This window comes from Apteryx mantelli, chromosome 4, assembly GCF_036417845.1.
Source record: "Apteryx mantelli isolate bAptMan1 chromosome 4, bAptMan1.hap1, whole genome shotgun sequence".
In the NCBI taxonomy this organism is placed as follows: Eukaryota; Metazoa; Chordata; class Aves; order Apterygiformes; family Apterygidae; genus Apteryx; species Apteryx mantelli.
In genome coordinates, this window is record NC_089981.1 from 67,114,814 (window position 1) to 67,141,718 (window position 26,905).

The 26,905-nt window shown below is 34.2% G+C and overlaps 1 protein-coding gene across 1 annotated transcript in view; it reads right to left on the minus strand.

Annotated features, from left to right (window-relative positions):
* Positions 1–26,905, minus strand: part of CEP128 (centrosomal protein 128) — a 142,749-nt gene that overhangs the window by 78,311 nt on the left and 37,533 nt on the right. The window contains exons 9-14 of the mRNA XM_067296884.1: positions 22,262–22,348; positions 20,664–20,738; positions 19,301–19,433; positions 17,424–17,584; positions 5,415–5,765; positions 787–1,437 (exon numbers count right to left, since the gene is read on the minus strand). Of these exons, the coding sequence (XP_067152985.1) occupies positions 787–1,437; positions 5,415–5,765; positions 17,424–17,584; positions 19,301–19,433; positions 20,664–20,738; positions 22,262–22,348 (1,458 nt within the window). The remainder of the gene's footprint in view (positions 1–786; positions 1,438–5,414; positions 5,766–17,423; positions 17,585–19,300; positions 19,434–20,663; positions 20,739–22,261; positions 22,349–26,905) is intronic.

Genomic DNA, 26,905 nt, shown 5'->3' on the forward strand with positions numbered 1-26,905 from the left:
GACAATCATTTTCTGACCTTAAAAAAAAAAAACAAAAAAACCTCAACAACTTACCAGCCTCATAGAAAAAGATAACAAAGTTTCTGCTAGATTTCCCTAAACTTAGTCTTCAAAATCACTATATTTAAAAACAGTTTGATAAAAAGCATGCTAAGTTTACCTTGACTTGGAAGAAAAGTCTGTCCATAAAAGCGAAACCCAATTGCAATGCAATGAGGAGTTCAGGCAAAAAGAAACCAAACCATCAGTGTGATGACATGTCCTCATCAAACACCCCCCTAGACTGATGTGATTATCTCTTTTGCTGTGCTTACAGCCTTTAGTAAGTATTGCTCTTTGTCATTTTGTGCACTTCTATAAAAAAGTTGCCTGCCCTACTATCTGACAAAAACCATTTCCCTCAAGTCTTCCACTCTTCTCTTTTGTAGACATGAACTCTAAAAAAAAAAAAAAAAAGTAAACTAAGGGTTCTGAGAAAGTCATGATTTTGTAAATGAAACACAGAAGTGTATTTTCTTAATATTCTGTTTTGGTACAACAATCAGCATCAATATTCACACCACTGTTATAATCATTGATCACATGCATACACATTTTGGTTACTTTTGAACTAAAAAAAAGCTTTTGACCTAGACCTATTATCAGCATACATTTTTTCCCTGAATTTTCAACTTTTATGATGACCTGCAATAAAATGCATACATTAAAATATTTTAAAGTCCATGCTTCATAAACTTCATCATTCAATAGGGGAAAAAAGTTTGACAGTGCAATTATTCAGAATACCTTTAGCATCCTAATCTGAGCCTCCGCATCATCCTTTTCTTGCTTAATGAGCTTCATCAGCTCTTGAACATTTCGTTCATGTTCGATTTTAACATTCTGTAACTCTGACCTAAGATCTGCCAACTCCTGCTGGTGAACTTCTCTTTCCATCTTCAATTGCCTGTTAGCTGAAGTCATCTCGTGATGCTTAGATTCCTGCTGCTTCTGGAGATCTGAGAGGCTCTTATGCAATTCCTTTTTGGTTTTCTCTTCTTCTGCTATTCTGTTTGTTAGTTCCACACGTATAGCGCTTAAGTTTTTCACATCTGCTTGCATTTCTAAGAGTCTTTCCCGATCTTTTTCACGGATCAAGTTAGTGGTTGCAAGTTCTCCTTCCAAGTGTTCCTTTTCAATTTGCATCTGGTTTTGTACAAAGACCTGCTTTTTCAACTCATTCTCCAATTTATTTACAGTACCGTGGACTATTTTGATCTCTTCCTCAAGAGATATCTGGCGAGACTTCATCTCATTCAGCTTTACCTCTTTGCAGTGGAGTTCCTCTTCCTGCTGGGCCCTCTTTGTAAGCACATCATTCAGTTCCTTCCTAAGGTTTTCTATTTGGTGTATAGCAGAGAGAAGTTGACTTTTGAGATCATCTTTTTCTTTTAGGGCCTAGAAAATAAGAAAAAGAAATCCAATGACATATACAATAACTAAGAAAAACTGTTGGAAGCCACTTTGCTCTGTGAAAGTACAAAACATTTGCTTGTTATGAGCTCAGTTCACACGTATGCAACGTTCCTTTAAATTTAGGCACAGAACATAGGTGATCTTGAAATTAGACCTGTGCTTAACTGACCTAGCCTCCTGAGCTGGGACAATTTTGGTTAATCCCTTGTTTCTCTCACCCTCTTTGCAGGCTGGGATGATCATCTTTGCAGGTTCTTCCAAATAGCATTATGGAAGAAGAGAGGCAATATAGTAACCAAGCAGAACACAAAGAGGACTGGTCATATATATCTTACCTACAGGTTCATTTTGTAGGCTTACTTGTTTTGCTTCTTTTCTAAAACATTATGAAAGCAGGATATCACCTTTAAATTATTCTAAAACTACACACTGAAGTATCAATAGTAGTTGAATGCCTGGTTCAACTGATGCATAAAAGCTAAGAAATGAAGAATTCATCTTTAAAAGGAAAATCAGCCATGTTTAATAAATAAATCTGCTGTTTCCTAGAGAGTTTAATGGTCATGTTTTTCAATACTGACATCTGAGGTTAAAAAACTCCTAGAAATTGCTATAAAAGACAGAATGATTTTGCACTGCAAGTGAATGTTTATTACTAAATACCACATCTCATTAAACTGATGTTTATGGTTCCTGATGTTAATGATTCCTGATTCCTACTTATCTTGATGCATAACCTAATTTTTTAAACTTTCTGCTTGAAACAAACAGGAATTTACAGTACATATACCACAAATCATAAATCACTGCTATGATAATAAAAAGTAATAAAGGGACAAGAAGAGATTTTCCTGATGCATCATACAAACTATTGGATTTTTTAAACTGGCTTAAAGAAATTTTATACTGCATTTTACTGGCTATTTCCAGCAAGACTACTTCTACAAACAGTATACATTTCTCCCTAAAAGATAACATATTTACTTTAAATAATCTAGGACAAAAGACAATTAAGGTTAACAGACTGCAGTTTAAAAATAATAAAAGAATTTGTAAGTACCCCAAAAATAATCAATGTAGGACAAAATATGAAAATAAGAAAGCAAGAATACAGAGTAATAATCATCATGTTTCGGGGGATGGGGATGGGGTTCCCCCCCAGAGAAGATATCAGTGTTTCAACCTTCCTATAACTAGTCTGCAAATATTTGGAACATTTCATATAAATGCAAACTACTCTTGGAATCCAATTTTGAAAATTTGCCATCACCCCTTTGAAGGCCTGTATCAGAACCAAAGACATCAGACTAGCATTTCTCTTTCTTTCTCTTTCATTTTTTTTTAATAGTTTTTTCTCAGACATTGAATTGTCTGTGTATTTCAAAGCTGGCTAAATTACATTCCTCTAGTTCACTGAAGCTTATCACAAAATGTTGCATCTAGATGGCTTACACCCTTGTATGGAAACTGTCTATGATATTGCACTGAGGACATGAAGTGTTGTTTGTGCTTTTTTTCTCCTCCATAATGACTTGCAGTTTATTTGATATTTTATATCCTCCAATAAAGAGATGTTCTTCAGATGTGAAAAACTTACCTCAAACTTGTTGGCAACATGCTGATGATCTTTAGAATAAGAAACAATATTGAAACTGTTTTTTTAAATGAAGGTAAAACGAAGGCAACTGCATTTAACATTTTTATGCATTTGTTGCAGAAAACGTTAAGAACAGAGAAACAAAATCCATGTCAAGGAATCTTACGTACCAAATCTAAACGAAATTTCAGTCTTGGATAGCAGTACGAATTGATATTACAAAGACTGTGTTAGTCTGTGCTTTTAGACGAACATTGGTTTCAGAGCATTGGGGGCTCTCTGCTTGTTTTTCCACAAATTTCACTTCTCTACTGTTTACTTCTCATTTGTCTATTATAAGAGATGTACACAATTTTTAAATGATTCAGGTTTTCTTCCTTTCCTTAAACACTTTCCTTTACCTAGATGGATGACCAACTTCTCAAATGTTTGGGAATCTTATTTCCTAAAACAAATGGGCTAGAGCTACACTAATACAACAAGATGACCACAGAATGAATTGTTGATAGGTATAATAGTGAGCATGGACACACCAGATAATGAAAAATAACTAGAGAGCATTGAATAAGCTAGGGATTTCAAGAGAGAAATAACAGCTCCAGGAGGAATGACATCTTAGATCTGCTAGAATTTATTAATTTCAGTTAAGGATTAGCTCCATTGTGGCTTCTCCTGTACTTTTGACTTTACTTACATGTACCGGACATGTACCAAGCTCAGAAAACATTATTAAATCAGGCACAACACAGGATGAATACAAACTGACCACACTTCACAATACATATCCCCTGAAAATTACAAACTTTGAGTAAGACAAAGTAGAGGATGGCATGGAGACACCCCAAGTCTATCAGATTTAGTAACTTCCATATAGCATACATGCCCCCAGAAAATATGTAAAAAGAGGTGAGGGACGCTCTATAAAAACAAATTTAGGCCATAGAGTATCATATACTGCACCAGCAGTGCATGTGGATTAAGAGAAATGCTCATGACATGAAGCTTAGCACTATCCTGGCCATGATAGGAGCAGACATCTTTTGAACCAAACACTAGAAAATACAAAGAACCACAGATTCACTACAAAGAGAATGATGGTTTGTACTACTTTTCCAACAACAGATGATCAGCATTGACACTGATGTGAGGGTTTGCCTTTAAAGCAGCCTGTCAGGACTAGAAAAAGTCAAGGAATTCTGCATATTAAAGAAAGACACAGCTTTTTTCCTGAGGAACTTCATGGAAAAAGGAAAAGAGGAATACATGATATGCCATACTGAAAAAAAGACAAATGAAAGCCCAGAAATATCACATGATCAAATTCTGAAAGGATTCTTTCAAAGAAAAGTTCTGAAAAATATAAGGAAGGGGCTAAAACAAAGCATACATGAAAAGCATTTAAAAAAGAGAGTTAAGTTACAAACAAAAAAATTCATAAGGAACACAGAGTGTTTCTATCCAGATGAATAACTAGGAACTGCATGTTCAGCATGAATGAAGGTAAGGGTTCCCTTTTTGCTAAAATCTCCAGACTGAGTACAGGACACCTATATGTTCCAAAACTTGAGTGTTCATATGTGCACACCCTCAAACAAACAAACAAAAAATTAAGAACCTTCTGTTGCCTCCAAACAACAAATCCAGACTAAGCTGCCGTCCTTCTGAAATTTCAGAATCTGTGGTCTTTATTGTCAATAGAAGATATCATTAAAATTCTAGAGTCTGAGAAAAGCTTAAATACAGAATGAAATGAAAAACATGCTAGTGGTACCAAAGTCCCTGTAGCATTATGACCTGTTTGTTAGGAATCTGAAATACATGGTGAAAATAAATATTTACAATCACATCCAAGATGTGACCACTGCCCACTACATGATATGATGCATAATTTGAACATGGGTTATAACTTAATGTGATTAAAAGTTTATGAAAAATAATGTGGCACAATTTCCTCACAAAAGTTAACTAAAAATGAGCTAAATTACTTATTCAGTTAACACTTAATGAAAAATCAACATAAATGGAGAAACTTTCCTTACATTTTTACAAAAGAAAGCTTTGGTTAAGTGAAGAGACTGAAACAAATAGCAGATAGAGAATCTGGAACTTAATAAAGTTAAGCTAATTTTGGAACATAGCTTCTGATACAAGTTCATCTCAGATCAGTAATAACTAAAAAATATTGCTCTCTATTAGCTGGTTTGAAGTCCCCCAAAAAACTTCAGTCCAGAACTTAAGGTGGAATGTAAGTCACAGTTTACATAAACCCCTTATCTTCACTTCTAAACTAAATGGAAAGGATACAAACAAAAAACAAAACAAAACAAAAAAACAATCACACAACCACACACATTGCTCTCACCTGACTGTTCTTGTTCATCAGATCATTGATAGTTTCACTTTGTTTTTCCATCTCGTGATCTAGTTTCTTACATTTCAGCTTCCACTGTCTGATGGTTTCCTGTGCTCTCACCTTCAAATCTTCTTTTTTTTTCTCTGTCTCTAGCCTGAGTGCCTCTGAATGCTTGAATTCAGTGAGGTATCGTTCTGCTTCCTTAGCACTCTCTTCAACTTGCTGAGCTAGCTCAGCAGCCTGGAGTTCAGTTTGTCTACGTCCACTCTCACAAGCCTTGTAGGAACTCTGTATTTCCTTCAGCTGGTCCAGCATTTTTTGCTGCTGCTTTTCCCTGTTTTCCAGGTCAGACATTAACACCTGAAATCATCACAGCAAATTATGAAAATACAAACCCTAAAGATATACACCATGAAGCCTTACCAAACAATGTACAGTGATGCTTAAATCACATTCCTATCTAAAATATGAATAGCATAATAGATCACTTTGACTATCAGTGAAAACCTGTTAACCCACAGAATCTCCCTATCTGCAGTGGTTTAAAAAAAAAAAAAAAAAAAAACACCGCTTTTCGTGTTATAATGTAACATCTTATAGTGTAACATCTTATAGCATTAAAATATGATATAAAATACATGGTTACTTTATCCCATGTTTTATTTGCAGCATTTGTTCCTCTTCTGGATGTTCATTTCATTGATTATAAAATATAAATGCAAGAAGGAATCATTGACCAAGATCCTACTATGTTATGTGCAAATACAGAATAAAGCAAGATGTACGGAGATAAATATAAACAGACAAGGGGAAAGGAAGAAGCAAGGAAAGAATAGCAGTCAGCATAACAGAAATCTACAGTATATGAACTAGTTGTTAAGAACTTTTATGGAAGCATCAGGATGAATGAGGGTATTATGGAAGGATTTGAAGAATACCAAGAGATTACAGTGGCTTGGTGGATGTTTCTAGAACAAAGTGCAAGATACCTGTTTGAAATGTAGCAAGCATATTAGAGCCAATAGCATCATGAACCTATGAGGAGGATCATGAGGAAGTGATCTCTCAATACTGAGTGAAATATGTTAGAAAACACAAAAAGCAGAGAACGAAGCCAAATATTTTAAAAATAATAAAAGCGACATATCTTGAATCTGGCTTTATTTCTGAGGACAGTCTCATAAGAAAGTCAGGAAACCATATTCTCCATGAACCTTCTGCAAAAGCATACTTGGAAATCAGTTATTGATGCTTCACTACCAAAATTGAAGTTTATTAAGCTTGTCAAGTACAATTTGATATTAGTATTCTGTATTTCAGGCCCATTCAGACTGATTTCATACCATTCAATATTTTCATTAATGACTTAGAAGGATTTAAGGTGCCTGCTCTGCAGTCAGTAAAAGATATTATCAAGTTTCAAGGGACAGAAATACTTTAGAGAAGAGGCCAGTTTTCAGAAGGACTGAAACAAATTGGAGACACAGTCTGAAATAAACAGGATGCAATTCAGAACAGACAAGGGAAGAGTACTTTGCCTAGGAAAGAGTATATAACCAGTCATTCTACACATTATATCTGAAAAGCTGATTAAATACCCTGCCACAGTTCTTTCCAACCAGGCCATTACTTTCAGGGAGGCCATAAACTGATCCAGTCTTTTCAGGATAGCATTTGCTGTCCTAGCAGCAAGACTGAATGTGCACCCTTGCACATGACAGGCTGTGGGACCGCCAGAGCACACAGCCCACAGCAACGGACAGCTGCCACAGGCAAGAACGATCACTCCAGCGTTTTACTCACACCCAAGATGCCTTTGCAGAAAGAGGGCTGCAGAGAACAAAACAGGAGTAGGATTACCCACTGGACAACCAGTTGCTCAACTATAGGATGAGCATTCCCATTCTAGACACAACTGAGATGCATAAAAAAGCAATATGTAAACACATTAAGGAATAGGCAAGGGTAAATCTTACACAGGTAGCGAAATGTAAACATTAAAAGTACCTTATATAGAAACATACTAAACTGACACAAAATTTGTGGTGGTTTCCCTGAACAGTTTCACCTGCACTGGAATTAGGGATGATTTCTCAGGGCTGGCAAATCACTTGACAGCTAACATATTTTGTCAATCCTCATGAGGTTTTTTTTGTTTCAAGTGCTGCCCATATTATACTGCTCCACCTTGATGTAGGTCTCAATTGTTATTTCAAATCTGTGCCTCAGAAATTAAGTTGGGTATACAGCAAATAAAAGTAATTGCTATCATCCTGTAAAATAACACAATCGCTTTTTGGAGAAGAAATCCCCTACCTTCAGACTAGCTAGTATCTGATAATCTCAATCATGAGTGGGATGTAAATTCCCATACATCTTTATATGATTGTGGAACACTTCATAGCATTTTGTAGTTTCTGAAACTGAATAAGTCCTTTCCCTCTAAAAAGTTGATTTTATTAGATTTATATGGTTGCTTATTAATAATATCCAACTGTATTTTGGAAAGAGAATATTGTTTAGTCAAGAGATGAGACAGGGGACACCTTGAGACATCATAAAGATACTTTTGCCCTTAAGTGATATAGATGGGATAATTTTTAGATGTGTGTTTAGGGATTAGTGACAACTCTCTTTTGAATCTAGTATTACCATATGTATACTTTGACATATTTTTCTCACTGGTTTGTTTTCATGAGGAAGATGCAACATAGCCAAGAGTTATGTGCTCCAGGCAAATTTCAATGCCAGAATTGTCCTACAAATGAGTTACCTAAGTTAATAGTTTTCTAGTAATGTGTCTAATGCTTTCCCCAGGCATGATGCAATATCTTTTTTGTATCCTCAACCTAAACATAAAACACAAAAATAATTAAATAACATTATTTATTAAAATGTATATTTAATTCAAAAATTAAAATGATTTAAAGTTCCACATTAAGGTTAAAAAGTATAATGTTAGATCTCCAAGATAAATACCAAGTATTCCATATTCAAAAAGACAGAAATTGACAAGTCAAGAGCATATCCACCGCCTTCAAACAAACTTTGACAGTTTAGTGCAAAAATGACTACATAATTACTTTCATTTTCATATTATTAAAACAATCTTAAAGGTCACAGTTTTGATTTAATGATTGGAACTATTTTGTGAAATGACTAATCATTCACTGAGCAGTGATTGTCTGAAAGGGGTATCATATTTAGCAAGGCATGCTATATTGTCCATGTTTATTGTTCACATGCTGCACTTAAATTACTTTTTGCAGAAGGTCGTATCAGCAGATAGTATACAGCTAATGCAAAACACAAACCTCCATTCATCAGCTTAAATTACTATACAAGTTTTAATGACTATTTCTGATTTTATGAGAATTAAGATTGTTTTGATAGTAAATAGTAATTATCTAAAAGACTGCTGTCATTGGAAGAACATTTTACTTTGCAGTGCTGGGCTGTGAAAGTATGACCATAGAGTTTCATTTTGCAAGGGTGACCTTAACTGTTATTTTAAAAAAGAAGGAAATGAGAAGCTATCTCTACAACTAAAAGTAGTTGATAATTAAGCTGATATATAGTATTGCACTTTTCAATTTCAGTGTATTTTTAAAAACCGTTAGATTTAATATTTAAAATTTTATAAAACATACACCATGTGCCTAGCATTCTTAAGTTTGTCGAGACCTTAAGACATGAAAATCATATATTTTATTTTACAGTAGCAAAATATTTCACATTCAATGTTTATACTTGCATTCTACTGTGGATGGTCAATGTTGAATACTCTCAAATAGCAACAACACCTAGGGAAAGTAGTACCCTACTTCCCATCATGCTATATATACAGATGTCCATATACAAATGATAAGTCTCATTCCCCAGTTTCGCTTTAGCCTCTCACTCCTCACTATCCTTTCGGCCACAGATTCTCAGTTCTAGGGACATTAAACATGCATGCAGACAATATATCACAAAAAAACTCATTAAAAATCATTAATGTAAGGCACAACTTGATTGTTTCCTTCGCACAGCTGTTTGCATGCACATTCTACCGCAGCCAGAATAGTACTGAATGCAAGTTCAGCACAGGCTGAAACTGAGAAACGGACTGGGACAGACCCTTTGAGGACCTATTCTGGTATTATAATGAAGCTTGGCTACACAGGGTTTTCTGTTGGGCTGGTTTTTTGTTTGTTTATTTGGGAGGCAGAGATTTTTTCATCAGTGTCAAGGGTGAAGTACTGTGCTATGGCTCGAAAAGGAGCAGTCCTTGATTAGGACACCATAGCATCCAGAAGCTGAAGAAGGTGTCACTAACAACAACAACAACAACACAAAAACAAAAGCAAAAAAACACACACAAGCAGTGTTCACTTTAGACCTTGTAGACTCTATCCTAATTTCTACACTCTTATTTTGGATGAAGTCCCTAGTAAGCAATTTAGAATTTAAACATTTTAAGGGTTTCCATGATCATATGAGACAGGAATATGGAGAAATATGATTTTTTTTCCTCTTTCTCAGTTATGACTGCAGTAAACAAGAGTAAGATTTAAGAGAAAGGACAAGAATTTTAGGAGGTTGCATTTATTCGAGAAAAAAACCCACACTCCTTGGACATCTCAGTGTTTCCTCAGAGTAACAAAATTACCAAACACCTGCGACTCCACAAAAATTTCTATGCAGATGAGAAATGCAGCCTTCATATTAAGATCACAGATTCCAAGGAGCACTTAGTGCCTTTGGTGGCTGAGGGTCAGTCACCAAGAGGAGTCAGTGGGCTGCTCTGGATGCGACAAGAGCATGACCATGTTCTGTGACATATGCCATGACACTATGGAGGCTCTCCTGTCTAAAGGAGCCAAGGACATTTAGGATGGTTGGTTGTTAAATATATTCTGAAGATTTGTACAGTGATTTTTAGCTTTTTGATGTCTTTGTCTCGACCTTTAAAAAAAACCACTATAGACAATGCCTCAGGTTGCATTGACAAGGGAGCACACATGCCATATAACTGTCACTCCCAGATGATTCAGATGTGATGCAGTACAACTGCTATATTTCAGAAATAATCATACAATTGAAGTCATATCTGCCTTGGGATGGGCCTCCAACATTTGTACGTGGTATCAAACACAAGTTTAGAGTTCTTGCTTTCTAATTATAAAATCCAATGTAAAGAAGATACAATGCACTTTTACTATTGCACCTTACTATTTTCTTTAAACAATGCAGACAGTAGTTGATAATCTAGTATTCCTAATATGAGCTGAAGAATGAAGCAAATTTTGCACTTCTGTTATGGTAAAAAAAAATCCTGACTGTGGTAAAAATCATTACATTCACACTTCTTATTGTTAGGCAAGAAATGCTAAGGGACCCAAATTTGTACATCATAACAACAATAGGGTACAACCAAACCTCAGTGTGCAAGGAGGATGATAGACACCTGACTACTTTAGCCAAAAATGCACGGGCTGTTTGATCCATTCAGAAAAGCTGTGTTACCAATATTTTAATGCCTCTGTAAAACTCCTATTTATTTTGCCACAGGGTATAGTATAAAAAAGGATTCCTTCCTAAATCAGAACTCCTTGTAAAAGAGCCAACTAACGTGCAGAAAAGTAAATATTTCTCATTTAATGCACAGTATCATCTGTCATGCAATATGAGAGCAAAAAAAAAAAAAGTATTTTCTTAAAAACAGCATAATAAAGTTCATCCACAGTCATTGCATGGTCTACTGTATTTTAAACAAAACTTTAAAAGAAGCACTCTGAATCATTACATTAAGTAAATTGTTCAAGTATTTTATTTCTTAATTTATTAAAACTAATTTTCATCTTAACTTTTTGATCATTTTAATCATTTTAAATGATTAAAAAATGCTTTTTAAAGTATTGATTTAGCCATCCCATGTTATTTTCTTGTGCAAGACAACAATCCTCAAAACAAATAATTAGCAAAACAATTGTTACTTAATCTGACCTGCTGTTAAATTTAAATCATTTATCATTAAAGTTTGCAAGAATTACTCATGAACAGTTACACTTGCTCATTTCAAAACTCTGGCTTATTTCCCTTTTATTGTGTTATTTGTGGTAATCAAGAAATAAGTTTTTTGAAGGATGATTTTATACTTTAAGCTTATTTATCTATAGAGAAGGGTACTGGTCACTTTTATAAATAAAGTTCACATTAAATTTACACAATGAAAGACTGAAAAATACATGATTTTCAAATAAGAACAGACCACAAACAGACTTAAGATAGTTTAAGTGAAAGCAAATATTTCAAGAAACACTTTCAGCTCAGGCAAACTATATCTTTCTCTTAATAAAAGAGCCTCAGCTAGAGAGCCTCTGTATGCTGGAAATGAAGTGGGGAAGACATGAAGCTTGTCTCATCTATTCTCATTTAAGAACTATCGCTCTCTCTCAGGTGGTTCATTGTTCCCAAGCTCACCTAGGTGTCACCTTAGGTGGAAAGGAGGGAAAGTCAACATAACTTCAGCCACATCCAGATCCCTTCTCTCTATACAGACCACAAGCTATTCTGGAAGCCTCAGTTGGCTCTCCAGACAAGGAAACCAAAGCATTTTGGGGTAACAGAGCAGGGAACTGGTTAAAGTTCTAGCTCTTGCCTAACAGATAGCACAAACAGAAGTAATCTGAGCCATTCAGAGCAAATCTGAGAGCAGTCTCAGGCATAACTGCTAAAAATAATGCAAGCATAGTTTGAAAAGCCAATGATCTGACCGATTTTTTTCTAGCATGGTTCTTGGTAACATATTTGGTAGTTTTTCTTACAGTTCTGAGCAAGCATTCATAGAACATCCATTGCAAATTACCTTTATCAATTACCTCAATTTGATTTTAAAAGATAAACTCTACCAACATTGTTAAGTTGAAATATATCCTCACTGTACTAAGGCCACTTAAACTCCACTCTGATGAAAGCACATGTTCACAACCAGTTTTTAGGGAACTGACTAATGTAAGATAAATTAGGAGACTACTGTGGCCTACCTCAAGATAGAGAGCCTCAGCCAACAAAAGTTCTGCCTCTTTCTTCCTCCGTGAAGAGAAATGAGCATAGGCAGTTATAGTTTCAACAGTTTTAACAGTATAGATATATTGTTTCTTTGCTTTCCTCTCCCCTTTAGAATAGAGGCTCTCAAACAATTTAAAATAGACTGGCAACTATAAAAGAGAATTTATAGATATTACCATGGAATTATTTTACCATTGACTATGCTTTGATTTGTTATCAAAGTCAAGATTTGAACCCGAAGTATTGTAACCAGTAATATAATCTTTGGATGTTTCAACTTCCTTCCACAAATTTCAAGTGGAATAGATTAGTTACAAATAAGACCATTCTTACCTGTTAAAATTAATTACTGCATTAACAACCTTTGGAATAAAAGTCTGTGTTCCTCACAGGTTTTTTTAAGGACTAGTAAGTCAATGCATGTTTTTTATCTTTTACACCCTAACTAACCAGACTGTTCTGGGATAAGAATTATAGACTTACTCAACTTAAAAAAACTTTATACAAGACAAATCTAGGTCTCAGTTGTTTTTTTTTTTTTAATTAGATTAGTTTTATTGCTTCATTTTAATAGTTCTACTCTTAACAGAACCAGGAGAAAGGTTTTAGAATATTCACGTTAACTTAATTGTCACCAACATAACATCAAATACTCTCCTCCTAGCTCTCATATCTGAAGATTTCTATAAAAAAAAGAATTATTTTCTTGAAACACTTAAAAAATACCATTAAATTTAGTTAGTGCATCACTGCAGCAAGTTAGTACCCTAGGAAGCTGTACACAAGTATTATGTTTCAAAAATGATTAAACTTTGAGTATCAGCCAGACTGCAACAACTCTACAGATACTTCAGTTAGCAGGCCCTGTCTAGGTATGAGGCAGAAGCAGAGCTGTTAAACTCAAAAAGTAGAAGTAATGTTTGCCTGAGTTAAAAAGTTACATGTTTAGTGGTTCTAATTCACTTCATATCCAACATCCCAACATATAACCTAGCCTTCAATTCTCATGACAAACTCAAGGTAGAGAAAAAGTAAGGCCAACATTTTCCATTTAAAGTCAGTTATTTATCTAATGTGCAACCTAACTGCCACAGGTGCTAAAAACACAACTCTGCTACTGTTGTGTAATTCAGATTTCCAGTCCCTAGCTTGACTACACAGATCATTGCTTTTGACCAGCATTTTCAACACCTCACTTCAGGGGGGAAAAAAAACCCAACCAACCAAAAAAAACCCAACATTTTACCATAAAACTATTAAAAAAAAAATCATTCTAAGTATAGAAAACACAACAAACAATGTATTCAGTGCAACGTTCCTCAAAACACTAATGAACAGTTAAAGTTAGAAAGCAAGGAAGGCTAAGCCATTTGGCACAATTTACTGTAAATCAAAACTAAATGCCTAAAATCACAGTTACCATGTGCAAACATTCTACAATGATTAAAAATACAATACGCCACATTTCGCCCCACCACACTAATTATATCAGTCACCTAAAGTAGACCGATCTGTAATTTTCTCCTTCTCCTTCTTTTTCTGCCCTGTATCTCAGCAGTACAGTCACCAACTTCTAATGCTATAAACTTGCTTGTCATTCTGTTATGACTTTCAACAATGCTAAGTCAGGAACCTAATTATTTCTCTTACTAATCTTTACTGAATGCAGAACTCAAATATTAGTTTATTCATCACAGTCTAATCTGCATGTCTCACCAGTCAGGATGTACCATCAAGAACCACCGAGCCAGAAGGCTTGCAACTTTCAGACAAACACAACAGGCTCTGAAGGTTAATGAAGTTCAGTGAGAGTTGAAAAAAAGCCAGAAAGATGCATACATTCAGTCAAGAAACTTATTTCTTCAGTAAAAGATACATTGCACAAAATCAGTTTCATGAAGTGATGCCTTCTCCATATTTTTCCCAAGCATGAATAGGTAACAGTTCATGTAAACATAAAGCTAAAATGCCTTAATTTTTTTAGGCTGATATGTGGTTTTAAATAGATTTAAATGTATATACACTCTTCACTTTGACAAAGTTTGCATCTGTAGCACTATTTCCATGTTTAAAAGCCACTGACACAGCAATACAGATATCAGCTGTTCTGTGGCAAAATTATGGATTTCTCTCATAAGTATATTTTTTTAATTTAGAACAGTGTTACTTATTGCTTTTCAGATATCTTAATTGACTCATATACTGAAAATTATTCACTAAGAGAGTCATCTTTACAGGAGGAAAAGCCATAAAAATGAATTTTAATGAGGATAAAAATAAATGAAGACTGAAACATTTATATCAATGATAAATTCTGTTCTTAAATAAACAAATCAACATCTTTTTCCCCTCAGAGCTAGCAAGTCTTTAACAAAATAACTGTCTGCTGTTATGCACTGGGCAATACGGTAAAACTACTTTGACCTAATTAGAATGAGAAATCTTCTTTTAGAACTATATTCCCTAATAACCTTTCAGAGGAATAGCATGACTACCAGGCAGTCTACAGTGCAAATATACTTCCCACACATTAAAGACTTTAGAAAGAGCTAAAACAAATAAACAAAAGAAAATGCTAACTGACAAGAGACAAACACATTATAATGGCTTCTCACTTGCAAATCTAATTTCTTTGTAGAAAATAAGAGAATTTGTCTCTTCAAACATGCTTACTTCTTATTGCTTTTGGAGTAACATGAGAGTCTGCAGACACTGATGGAGAAATTAGGGTATTTTATCTTTAAAATTCGTGTACTATGTTTATTTACTTGTTATCCATAACAGTCAGGTTGAGCCCATTTCTGTGTAGTTTCATACAGAACAATATACTTAAAATAGTTACATATGTTTACAAGATCTTACAGAAGCAGGCTCAGGTAAAATAAACTAACTGAAATCAAAATTTTCCATATTAAATTTAAAAATTAGTTCAAGATGAAACTCACTCCTAACCATGAGTTCAAGAATGAAGTGTTTAAAGAAAGACAAAAATACATAATAAAACATGATTATAATATTTTTTATCCTTTCCATTTTACATCATACTGTGATTTTATGGCAAGTGTCCGGGACTAAATGTACAACCTCAAAACTTAAATTGTTGAAAACAATGACATTTAAATAAATCAAAAGAAATTTATGTCATCACATGTACATACACCAGAGGCAAATACAGTCACATCCTTCCCACTAACCAAAGATAAATTACACTCAATTCAAACATGACTGGTCACTTCCAACTGGGAATCAGACTATCTGATATGAGCAGCTGTTAGAACAGGCTTGACAAAAGGCTTTGTTAGTACATGAGTTTAGAAATTCACATCCTTGTATTCCTTGATGTCCTACTGGAAGAAAAATATGTAAAAAAAATAAATATATATATAGTTATTTTCCTGTTACTGCCTCTGTAGGGGAATGGTAGTGGGAAGCAGATAAGAAGTACAAAGTATTTTCTGTTGAAACAATCAGAGAAGTCAAAGATTTTTTACTTGCAGCAGTGGCAATGACCCTATCTGAGCCCTCTTCCATCAGTATTTTCATAAAGCAGGAAGTTAGCACTAGAACACCATTCCGACTCACAAAAAAGTGTTTTGCCAGCTGAAGTTTTAAAAAAGGTTTTCTATGGTTTGCATCCCATTGACTCCTGCTGCCAGAGTAACTGGAATTTCTCAAGCCCAACAAAACAAAGAACACCGCATGTTTCAAGCTAATCTGGAGTCGTGCAGGAACCGAATCGCTAGCCAGAACACAAATTTTCATGGGCATCAGCAAATCAGCTCTGCTTGCCTCTTCCTCTATAGGAGTATTAATCTATTTTTTTTTAAAGCATTAATCTATGTCTTTAAAAAAAAAAACAAAAAAAACCTGTTCAACTGCCAATTTTCACAAAACTTTTAGGAATGAAGTCTTTTGAAACTTTGTTTTTTTTCCAAAAACAATTTGATAGGTTAGTTTTAAATCAGCATGTGAGTTGAAGAGGGAGTGGTGGGAAGAAAGCAGAAGTAAACTGAACAGCATAATCCTATAAATTTTTGCAAAGAAAAAAAATATCTAGTTCCTACTTTTGAATAGCCAACAAAATGATAAAACACTATTTCAGATAAAACTACTTTCACTAGAAAAATAAACGCACAATACAAAAACTCTGGCTTATTGAATGCCCCGATACATATACAATGAATGTTAAATGACTACTGAAATCCCACATAAGGTTTTGAAAATATCTTCCTCATCTCTTCTGTCAGTTATGAAAGACTGTAGAAAACAGTTACCATTCAGGGAGCTACACATGATCCAAAAATATAGAACTCCTGATCCTAAATAAAAAAGCTACTGTATCCTTACATCTCAATTAGTGATCAAGGTAAAAGTCTTAAGTCATGTATTCCTGATAGAGACTGCTGTCTTTCTTTGCAGAAAGAATCACTTTAAATAGTATGTTTTCACAACTGATTAGCAAGCTAGTAATTCCCATGTATGAGATTATTATTATAATGATTATATTGCATCTAATTCCTAAAAAATGTGCAGTTATGATCGGTTTTTCTTACTCTACTGCACCACCTCATACAACAACAAGAAATCTAAAGTTGTTTAAACATCAAACTTTAGATCTAAAGCATGATGGAATGGGGAATAAGAAAGCAAGTATCAACTTACACAAGTAATTCCACAGACCAGTATTAATGACAACAGCTGATTTAAATCAGATTTTTTTTTTTGCACATAGGAAAAAAGAAAAATCAACCAACCCAAGAATTCATGGGCAATAGGAAATACCTTTTTTTTGTTTATCAAAAAGATGAGGAGGAAAAACCTCTGCAAGCGCAGGCCACCTTTCAAAGGTATCTATAGAATAAAATTAGAAAAGCATGACATTTGCTCTTATTTTAAAGGTTACTCCCTAATCTGGCACATCACCTACCATAAACATATGGAAAATGATTTACAAAGAAAAGTTACCTGTATGTGTTCTGCAAGCTGTGCTTTCTCCTTGTCCTTACGCTCTACGCATCTCTTTAGCTCTTCTACCTCTGACATTACAGCATTATGATTCAGCTTTGCTTTCAGCTCCAAAATGTGTTTCTCCAGTTCTTGCTTTTCCCTGTCATATCTTTCAGCTACTATAAAACAGTGGGAACAGAACAATATGCCAAGTAGACTTCTGGAAAATGATTTTTTTTCCCCTCATTCCTCTTTTAGCAGTTTTTTTCTCTATATGTGACTATTCTTCAACTTTTGTTTTTAATCAAAGTATCAGTGAAAAAAGGCAATATCTACATCATAACATTCTACTGGATGACACTGTACTTCTCTGCTTATTGTTATCCAGTCATTTGGGGGGGGGGGAGGGGACAGTCCCCTGTTTTAAGGTAAAAAAAAAAAAAGGCAAACAAAGAAAATAGCAGGGAAGAAACTAGGGGGAAAATTCTGGTGTCAATGAAATTTTGCCACTAATTTCAAGGTCACAATTTTATCCCAAAAAATAACACCTCTTAATTTGAAAGTCATACTATTTGTGAATAATACATCTATAATACTACAATTATTCTCATCATGAACTTTTACTGGAAGTTTCTATAACTAGATCAAATTTTCTCAACTGGCAATTCAAAGATCTTCAGACAAAAACTTCTACTAGAGGCAAAGAAAAATCTCAGTCTGTATTCTTTTCATGCATCTTTGAAGAGAGATAATGCAGTAAGAGAAACTTCATTAAAGCTTCATTTCTCTCCATACATTTTAATAGCTCCAGTACAAATTTTTCTTTCTTTCTTCATGTTTTTATAGCAATTTTGCTATATTTATAAAACAAATGGAAAAATTAAAATATGCTTTCATTAACAAGAAAAATGTATTGTCACAAATAAATTCACTTTTAAGCTAATAGAGTAACATTCAAGTGACTGAAGAAAAACTATTAAAATTACAGCCTTTGTTACATGTCTGAACCTAAGCCATGTATGAAATCTATCCATTTTCCAGTTCTCTGGAAGGCTTGTATGAAGCTTGTAAAATGGGGGGTTCTATTTTAATAACCAAGATAATTCAATAGCTGCGGTATGAAAATATAAAAGAAGTCATTAACCAAACCAATTAAATATTCACTGAGACACTGGACTTAGAGTCCTATTCCTCTATTATCTTGAGTAATACATCTCTGTGTTAACTAGGAGAAAGAGATAAAGACTTCAATGCATTTTGATTATGTTTGAAAATTTTAAATACAGATAAATATCAAACAAGGTAGTGAAGACCTATCTAAGGCTGTAATTTAACACGCAATTACATGTTGAAATTATTTAAAATATTTTTCTTCTATCATGGGTCGCACTCCAAAATTCTAAGATACTGCAAACAAAAGCACTGACTGAATCATACTGGATTATAATCTTCATCTTTCTGGAATATGCTGTTACCCCTTAGAAATCCTGCCAGAAGTTCAGAGGTCTTATTAGCTATGTAAATAAACTTTGCTTTGATTTTCAAGTTGGCAGAATTTAAACTGCTAATGGACTGAAATGTAAAATTCAAAAAAATGGGTATTTTAAAAATATTTCTGATGTTTTTCTGCTGTAAGAATTATATTCACTTTGCTGGAATTGGCTCTAATAATCTTAACTTGTTTTAACCACACAAATTAAGGTATTTTATCCTCAATTTTAGTTCCCATTTCTATTTATTTGTTTACCTTCAGATATTGGTACTAATTAACTTAATAAAACTGAGAAGTTAATGAACTGTTTTAGTTCAAACAGTAGAGGAACTGGACTAAAACTTAAAACAGAACTAATTTCCAGGGTAAATAACACATCTAGTGCAAAACAGGAGAGCTGTACCTGTTCTAATTCTCTTGTCATCTTCTTGTTCATCATGGTAGCTCTGGCGATGCATAGCAACATGTGAAATTTGATGTTGCAACTCTACACGATCCTCTTCTGCTCTCAAGAGTCGGGAACGAAGATCCTCAATCTAAAACATATGTACAAGTATGAAATGTTTAATAAAATCAGAAAGAAAGAGTAAATAGTGTACTTTTTTTTTTAAACACAATAAAACAAAAAAGGCTATATAGGTAATATTTTATAAATAAATCTCAAGAGTGTTCCAGATGGTAAACAAATGAAAGTTGGGTCAGTTCCTAGTTGTAGGCCAACTATTCAAAATGAAAGGAACTATTTTAGCTCATTAGGTTGATAACAGTATTAATTTCTCTAGACCAAACTGGATTCTACTATTTTACATGTTGTAACTGTCTTTTTATATTGCATTGCTAGTAAAAATATCTATACAAATTTGACAAAAAAATATATATTATGTAAATTTTGCTCATTAAGTGTACAATATCAAAATTCTTAAGAAATACAGGGGCTTTTAACATTTTTCCTTTCTTTATATCACATACTGTCTAACACAAATATGACATTTTATACAATTAATTAATTTTTAAAGAAAATATGACATACTAAAACCGAATTAAAGGAAAATAGCTCTTAACATGCCTCACATCTCTGTTTGAGAATGTATATGATATACTATTAAATTCTATGCACAATGAGTTAAATTTAATACAGTAACATATCCAACTGAAACATCTGCCAGATACTCAAGTAGAACTAATGCTAACTGATCTGTATGTCAGTTGCTCCCATTTATTTTAATTCTTTTTTCTCCCAACTTCTCTGCAAGAAGGATTATATATGTTTAGGAAAATAGTTACTTTTCTAATGCTATAATCCAGGTTCCTGCACCTTCTAGATTCAAGCACATCTATATCAACATGCATTGAAAAGCTGTCTGAAATGTGCTCCAAACAGAGATGTTTTATTTTCCTAACATGATAAAATATAAAATAACGAAAATTTCTATGTCCCTGATTTAACCAAATTCACCAACTATGGCATGCACCCTGTATAACAGAATAATTGCTAATATAAAAGTTATGCTAAAACGTACTATGAAGGATAGTTACAAATTATGTACTTAAACAATACCATAACTATTTAAAAAACTGGAAAGCAGAAAAAGTAAAAATAGAGCTCAGTCGATGTATTTTAGACTCTTAAACCTTTCTTTCTGTATTTCCTTCTTCCTTCCCCCAAAAAAATGTTATCAGAGTGTAAGATAGCAAGATAAAGCTAGATGACTCAGATCTAGCCTAGGATGAAAACAGGAGGATTTTCACCACCCAAAAATAGCTACCTGACGCAAAAGAGCTTCTCGACTGCCTTCTGACTGATCCAACTTTTTCCGGGACCGCTCCAGTTCTTGCTCAAGCTTTTATTACAATAAGAAGATGAACAGAAAAGGCAATGCATATGTCATAGTACTAAATCATATTTTAAATATTTAATTCTGGCACAATTAAATGACATAAACATCTATTCAAAAATAAGTTATAATATACACAATATCCTTATTTATCAAAAATTTTAAAGCATACGTTTACATATACTAATTCATTGCCATACTTATTTGAATTATATAAAGCAAATTTAACTTAGAGCCTATAATTTTTTTTTTTAATAACAGTATTCTGTTTCACATGAAGATACAAAATGGTGTATGTATAAATCCAAAACAAAAGAGTATGAAAACAAATTGCTCCCAGGTTAAAAATAAAAGAAAGGAAAAGAGAACTAAAAAGTTTTTAAATCATTGCCCACAGATTTGGGGCATAATTTCAAACTCTGAATATTATGTCATTTTCAATTTTTCTAAGCTTTTGTTATAGTTTGTTCATTAAAATTTAAAGATTACATGTATTGATAAAACTGCACAATTATGTACAGTCTGTACATAATTATGTATACTTTGTGGTTTTCGGGGTTGTGTAGGAATTTATATTTGAATTATTCCAAAAATTAAGAAAATTGATAAATTGATGTGTTTAGAATTCCAAACAACTAGATCTTTCCTAATATACAATGTTAAGGGAATTTAGAAGTGTGTAATCAGCAAACTGATGTACCATTTCCAAAAACAGAAGATATGAAATATTTTCAGTGAATTCTAACATAACTAGCTCAAAGACTACAAATATGCACATGGAAATAAAAATATTTTTTGATAGAGGAAGTTGTTATTGCAGCGGTAGCAATCACAATGAGGATGTTGAGAGGCTGAAAAATAGGCAAAGTAGAACAAGACTGGCATTAATGGAATGGATAGTACAACAGAACATAAAACACTATATAGATGGTTTAGCATAGAGGGGTAAAACTTTGGAGGTATTGACCAAAGGGTTAAACTTGTATGGGAAAAAAAGCTAGCAAAAGTTCCCATAAACAAAGAGCAATATGGCCCTAACAACTTGCAAGAATAGAAATACAAGCAGTATCATTTTCTACGAATAGGAAGAGAGCAACATGGCATTAGACAGTTCAGTAAGAGGAGTATTTAATAATAACCTGGGTGCATAATAATGAAACATAGGTTAGCTGTAGGGACAGAGGAAAGCTGTATCTTTTGAGCTGCTGCAAAAGCAGCAACAGCAGAAGCTGTACAAATTTAGTTGTAGGGGACAAATCAGAGAACCAAATCAAGGATAATCCCCAAGTTTTAAGCTTGTGCATCTGGCAGGATGGCAAAGTTAGAAGTATCACACTATAACTAAAGAGCTTTAGAGGGAAGATAGAAGCATAGCTACATTCAGAGTCTAATGCAAAAAAGCACCTTGTTATCTTAAAGAGTAAAGAAAGTTTTACCCTGCTGATTTCTCCAGGAGACGAAGAATATACTATAATATGACACTACATATGATTAAAACTAGACAAAAAAGGAGAAAATTTAAGTCTTACTTGTTTCTTTTCATTTTCATATTTCACAAGTTTATTCTTCATGCATTCTTCTGTTTCATCTGCTTTAGCATCTCGTTTATTTAAAGCCTTTAAATGGAAAAAATATGTGAGGAACATCACTGTAAAAGTTACAGAGGTCTTCTTTATAAGTCTGTTAAAATGAAAGAATCTGCTGATATATTTAAGAAAAAAGATCTAGATGAGTGCTTCTGACTATGTTTAATATTTCCAGATAAAGCCAACCTATATTGTTAAGCAAAAATAAATATAAGACAGTGCATATATAAACACATCCATGCACAGAACTGGGACAAATACAAAGTCAAAACTAGCATTAACATCCTTCCGATCTATAGACCTCCAGACACTGAAAGCTGACCCCAGACATTGTGAGATGAAGAAATAAGAGGCGCTTAGAGATAGAAGCTGTAGACATATTAGATTAAGAGGACATATATATTTATATTCTCTAACATAAAATATGAAATTAAATGAAATACAAGGCAGCAGCAGTAAGGAAAACACTACCATAAGGTTGCTTTGGAAGCCCAAACCAGAAAGTTATTTTTATCTGAATCTGGACAGATGCTTAAAATTGCAGTGTTAAGATAGGATCAACTGATACATTCCTGATCAAAAGTTACTTACTTTGGGGTGCCCTATTTTGGGGAGTGGCAGGAAGGGCAGGCAGGAGGGAGAAAATCTGTGGGGCTTGCTAATCAGAACTGTCAAATATTCTCCCAGCTATTATAAACCCTTTTCCTATCCCCCTCAAACTGAAGTATCTGAAGTCATCTATGTACATTCTCCAGAGCATCTTACAACAATAAAATTCCGTGGAATATCAGTTTCAAAATTTTTTCTCTCTCTAAAAACCAAGACTATTTTCAGAACATAGCCAATCACTAGCAAAAGGAATGCATTAACCATCACAGATATTAATGATAGATACAATTTACAACATGCACATACACCCAAGTTTGGAGAACTGAAATCATAACAATACCATTGACTCATCTTAAATATTTGTTAGAAACTCCAACTAGTAGATTACTAGCCGTGCTGATATAATTTGCTGCAAATTTGACTGCGTTAATTACTCTTTCATTTCCTCACTGCACAACATGACAGAGCATTTTTAACGCTTGCCACAAATCAGTTTATTAGAGATTTTATTAGCTAATACCTTTTACTTTCATCCAATATTGTGAAGCACAGGTACCTCTATCCTTTCCATCCATTCCATACTTGCTAAAACTACAGAACAACAACAGAAACATACAGCCTTTCCAGAAAGAAACATCTTCTATCCAGTCTATAAACTTCACTGTATACGGGAGAAAGATTTCACTGTATCAAAGCAAATGGTAAAATATCAACCTCAGCGAAGCCAACCATTCAGCTTCAGAAGGTTTGCTTTTAAAAGCAGCTTTGGAGAAAATAAATGAATTTGTGCTCTTCTCAGGATTATATCCTCATCTCAAAACACTTATGGCTTTCAATATAGTTTTGCCTACTTTCCTGCTTGAACAGTTTATATTAAAATCTGAGACTGTGGAAGATATTTATTGTAACAGGGCCACCAAAAATATTATGCTACATAATGAAAAAGGCTTTTCGTCTTACTGATTCATAATCAGATATTGCAAGATTGTAACATATTTAAGGTATTTGTCTAACTAGTCATTACAGATTCAGGCCTACCTTTCCAGTTAACTATAACTGCACACAAACCCTACACACTCCCATTTGCTCAAAAAAAGACTCTTGGGAAAACCCAAAAAGCTACAGGAAAAAACAGCTGAGAAGATCAATACTTCAGCTAACACTATTATTGTACAATGATTTTTTATGACTAGATATATTAGTTCAGAACAGTCTATTAGAGAGATATGATGCCTACTAACTGCAATTTAATTTCATTTGTACTAGCCATATTAGAAGCTCTGTTACATACAGTCAGCTTCATGCCAACCTTATTTTCAGCCCTAAACTACTTACCAATATAGGACTAAAAATGCATCAGGACTTTATGTGCAGAATTTGGTATTCCAGCATCACAAGGAAAACATTAAAGCTGAAGGGGTATTTGAAATGCTGAGAAATTTTTCAAAGATTTTCCCTTCTGATAGCAAAGACTACGTCTCTGCATCAGTAATGCATCCTAATCCATAGGAGAAACCACAGAAATCAATATGCCATCTCAACTTATCAAGATCACTCAATATATTAAGGCCATTAAACAGCAATAACTTCAAATAAAATGGCAATCTTTCATACCACTGATACTACAATTAAGACGTTCACTTTTATTTTCTGGATATAGTAAAAATAGCCCATAACCATCTCATTTTTAAGAAAAAATAGCTCATATATATATATGTGTGTATATATATACACACACACACACACACACATACAGATATATGTACATATGAGTTAAACTACTTCATGAAGAACATGGTGCTACAATAAAATTAAACATATCACACACGCACTGCTTCAACTATGAAATGCTGCTTTTCCCAGTAGGTGTTAGATAGGTAATCTGTTAATCAATCAAAAGGTCACTAAGAAATGGAAAAATTTGGTAAACCACAACTAAACAAGCATCAGCTCTTAATGATTCAGAAACTGCATTTATACAAGTTAGTTCTATACTTGCTCTGTTTCTTACACTCCTTAAATAATTATCTCTTATTGGTTTGTGCCAATAATATTTTTCTCCACTATAGGTTTCTCTATGAAAACCCTATAACCCTCTCTGGGAAAGGAAGTGCTATATAAAAATAAAAAACCATGGAGAGCATCAGTTGGCTTTGAATTATTTGATTTCATTTGTTGCCTCCAAAAAAGGGGGTGGGGGTCAAAAATGTAATACCCAGGAAATGGGAAGGGGATGCTGAGCAGGTTGGTACCGATAGTCTCCACCACTCCTTGAAGGCATCCAAGCAGCCAGCAGACACTGCCATGGGGAACTCTGCCTGACAACACTATAGGACCAGGGAATGGAAACAGGCCTACTGTCACTGGGATTCCCCCACCAAGGTCCTCCTCCTGAAGGCATACATGTTCAGGTTGGCCAGGAAGAGGTTGACAGAGAGGTTACATGACTTGGTGAGGCCTCAGAGAGCTGAAAATAAAAGTGCGAAGGGGGAAAGCACAGTCAGAACCCCAAGAGGAAGCTGTAGATGGGCACACACCTGGCACACTTAAGATACATATACACCATTGTCTTCTCCTTGCTGCAGAAAGGTCACAAGTAAGATGGCCCTAAGAACCATGCTACATATATGTAATATATATACACACACACTCACACACTCTTATATAGCACAGTATATAATATATTATGTATATTATATAGTGCCTATATATAACACGACACATAATATGCATAATTTCTATTATATTTACTATAATGTGATATACTACATATTTACTATATAATATTATATAGTATATATTAAATAGTATATATTTTAACATTCATAAATTTTATATATTTTTAATATATATATACCATGTGTGTGCACGCATGTGTATAGATATGTTTGTATTTATACACACATCTATACACACACACACACCACAAATATTGCTCATGCCACCACACCACAGGGGATTTTCCATTTTATATCCCTGGCAAGTCACAGAAGCAGACTGGAGTACAAACCAGCCTGCTGGTGTTCCTCAGGCTCTCCTGGTAGTAAAAGGTCCTTTTACTTGCAGGGGGGAGGGGAATGGGAGAACATGCGTTTAAAGATGTCTCCATGGCACAGTTTTGGGATAGACCAGCTGGATGTTACACAGCCTGCTCTGATGGTCAGAAACAGGACATGGCCTCTGACAGGCTAGATGAACTTTTGATTCAACCCAGGACAGCACTTCCTACAGGTCTTTTCACAGAGTTTACTAGCATGAGATACTATTGGAACATTAACATACATGGTATACCACAGGCCACTGTACCTCATCCACGTACAGTATATATAACTGCAAAATTTTACTTAGATAAAATCATTCAGTCGTTGCTAGATACATGTTTAAGCAAAAAAACTATATGGGGAAAACAAGTGCTACAAATGCCTGAGGCCTCTGTAACAACAGTCCTCATTCTTTTTCAGCTAATGAAAATTTTCCAATAGAGACGCACAATTTTTACTACGACTTTAAGCCTACTAACTTTTTTTTAGTTTTTTTCTAATAAAAACAGATGATTTGAAAGTAACCCACAGACCACAAGTTGAAATTTACTCTGTCAGTATGAGATTGATCAGTGAAATATATTCATACCAGCAGAAATACAGAAGCAGACCAGCCTCACGTCATACTTCATAACAAGGGAAAGCATACCACATCCTCATCTGAATGAAAATTCTTTCCCTAATCTGCTACATTAGCAGCTAACATAGGTCCAAGTATGTTACCTAGACATACCAGCCAGTCATCTAAAGATATTTCAGTGACAGATACGAATGAGACTTGATTATGTTCTAAGACAGATGTGAGTCAGAGTCAAACTGCAATCAAAACAGAAACTATTAGCCACAGGGGGCATAGCACAGAGCCAAGGGGCAGAATAAATTACAGTGGTATCAATGATGCATTAAAAACATTCTGAAGGCTCAGAACATAGATCAA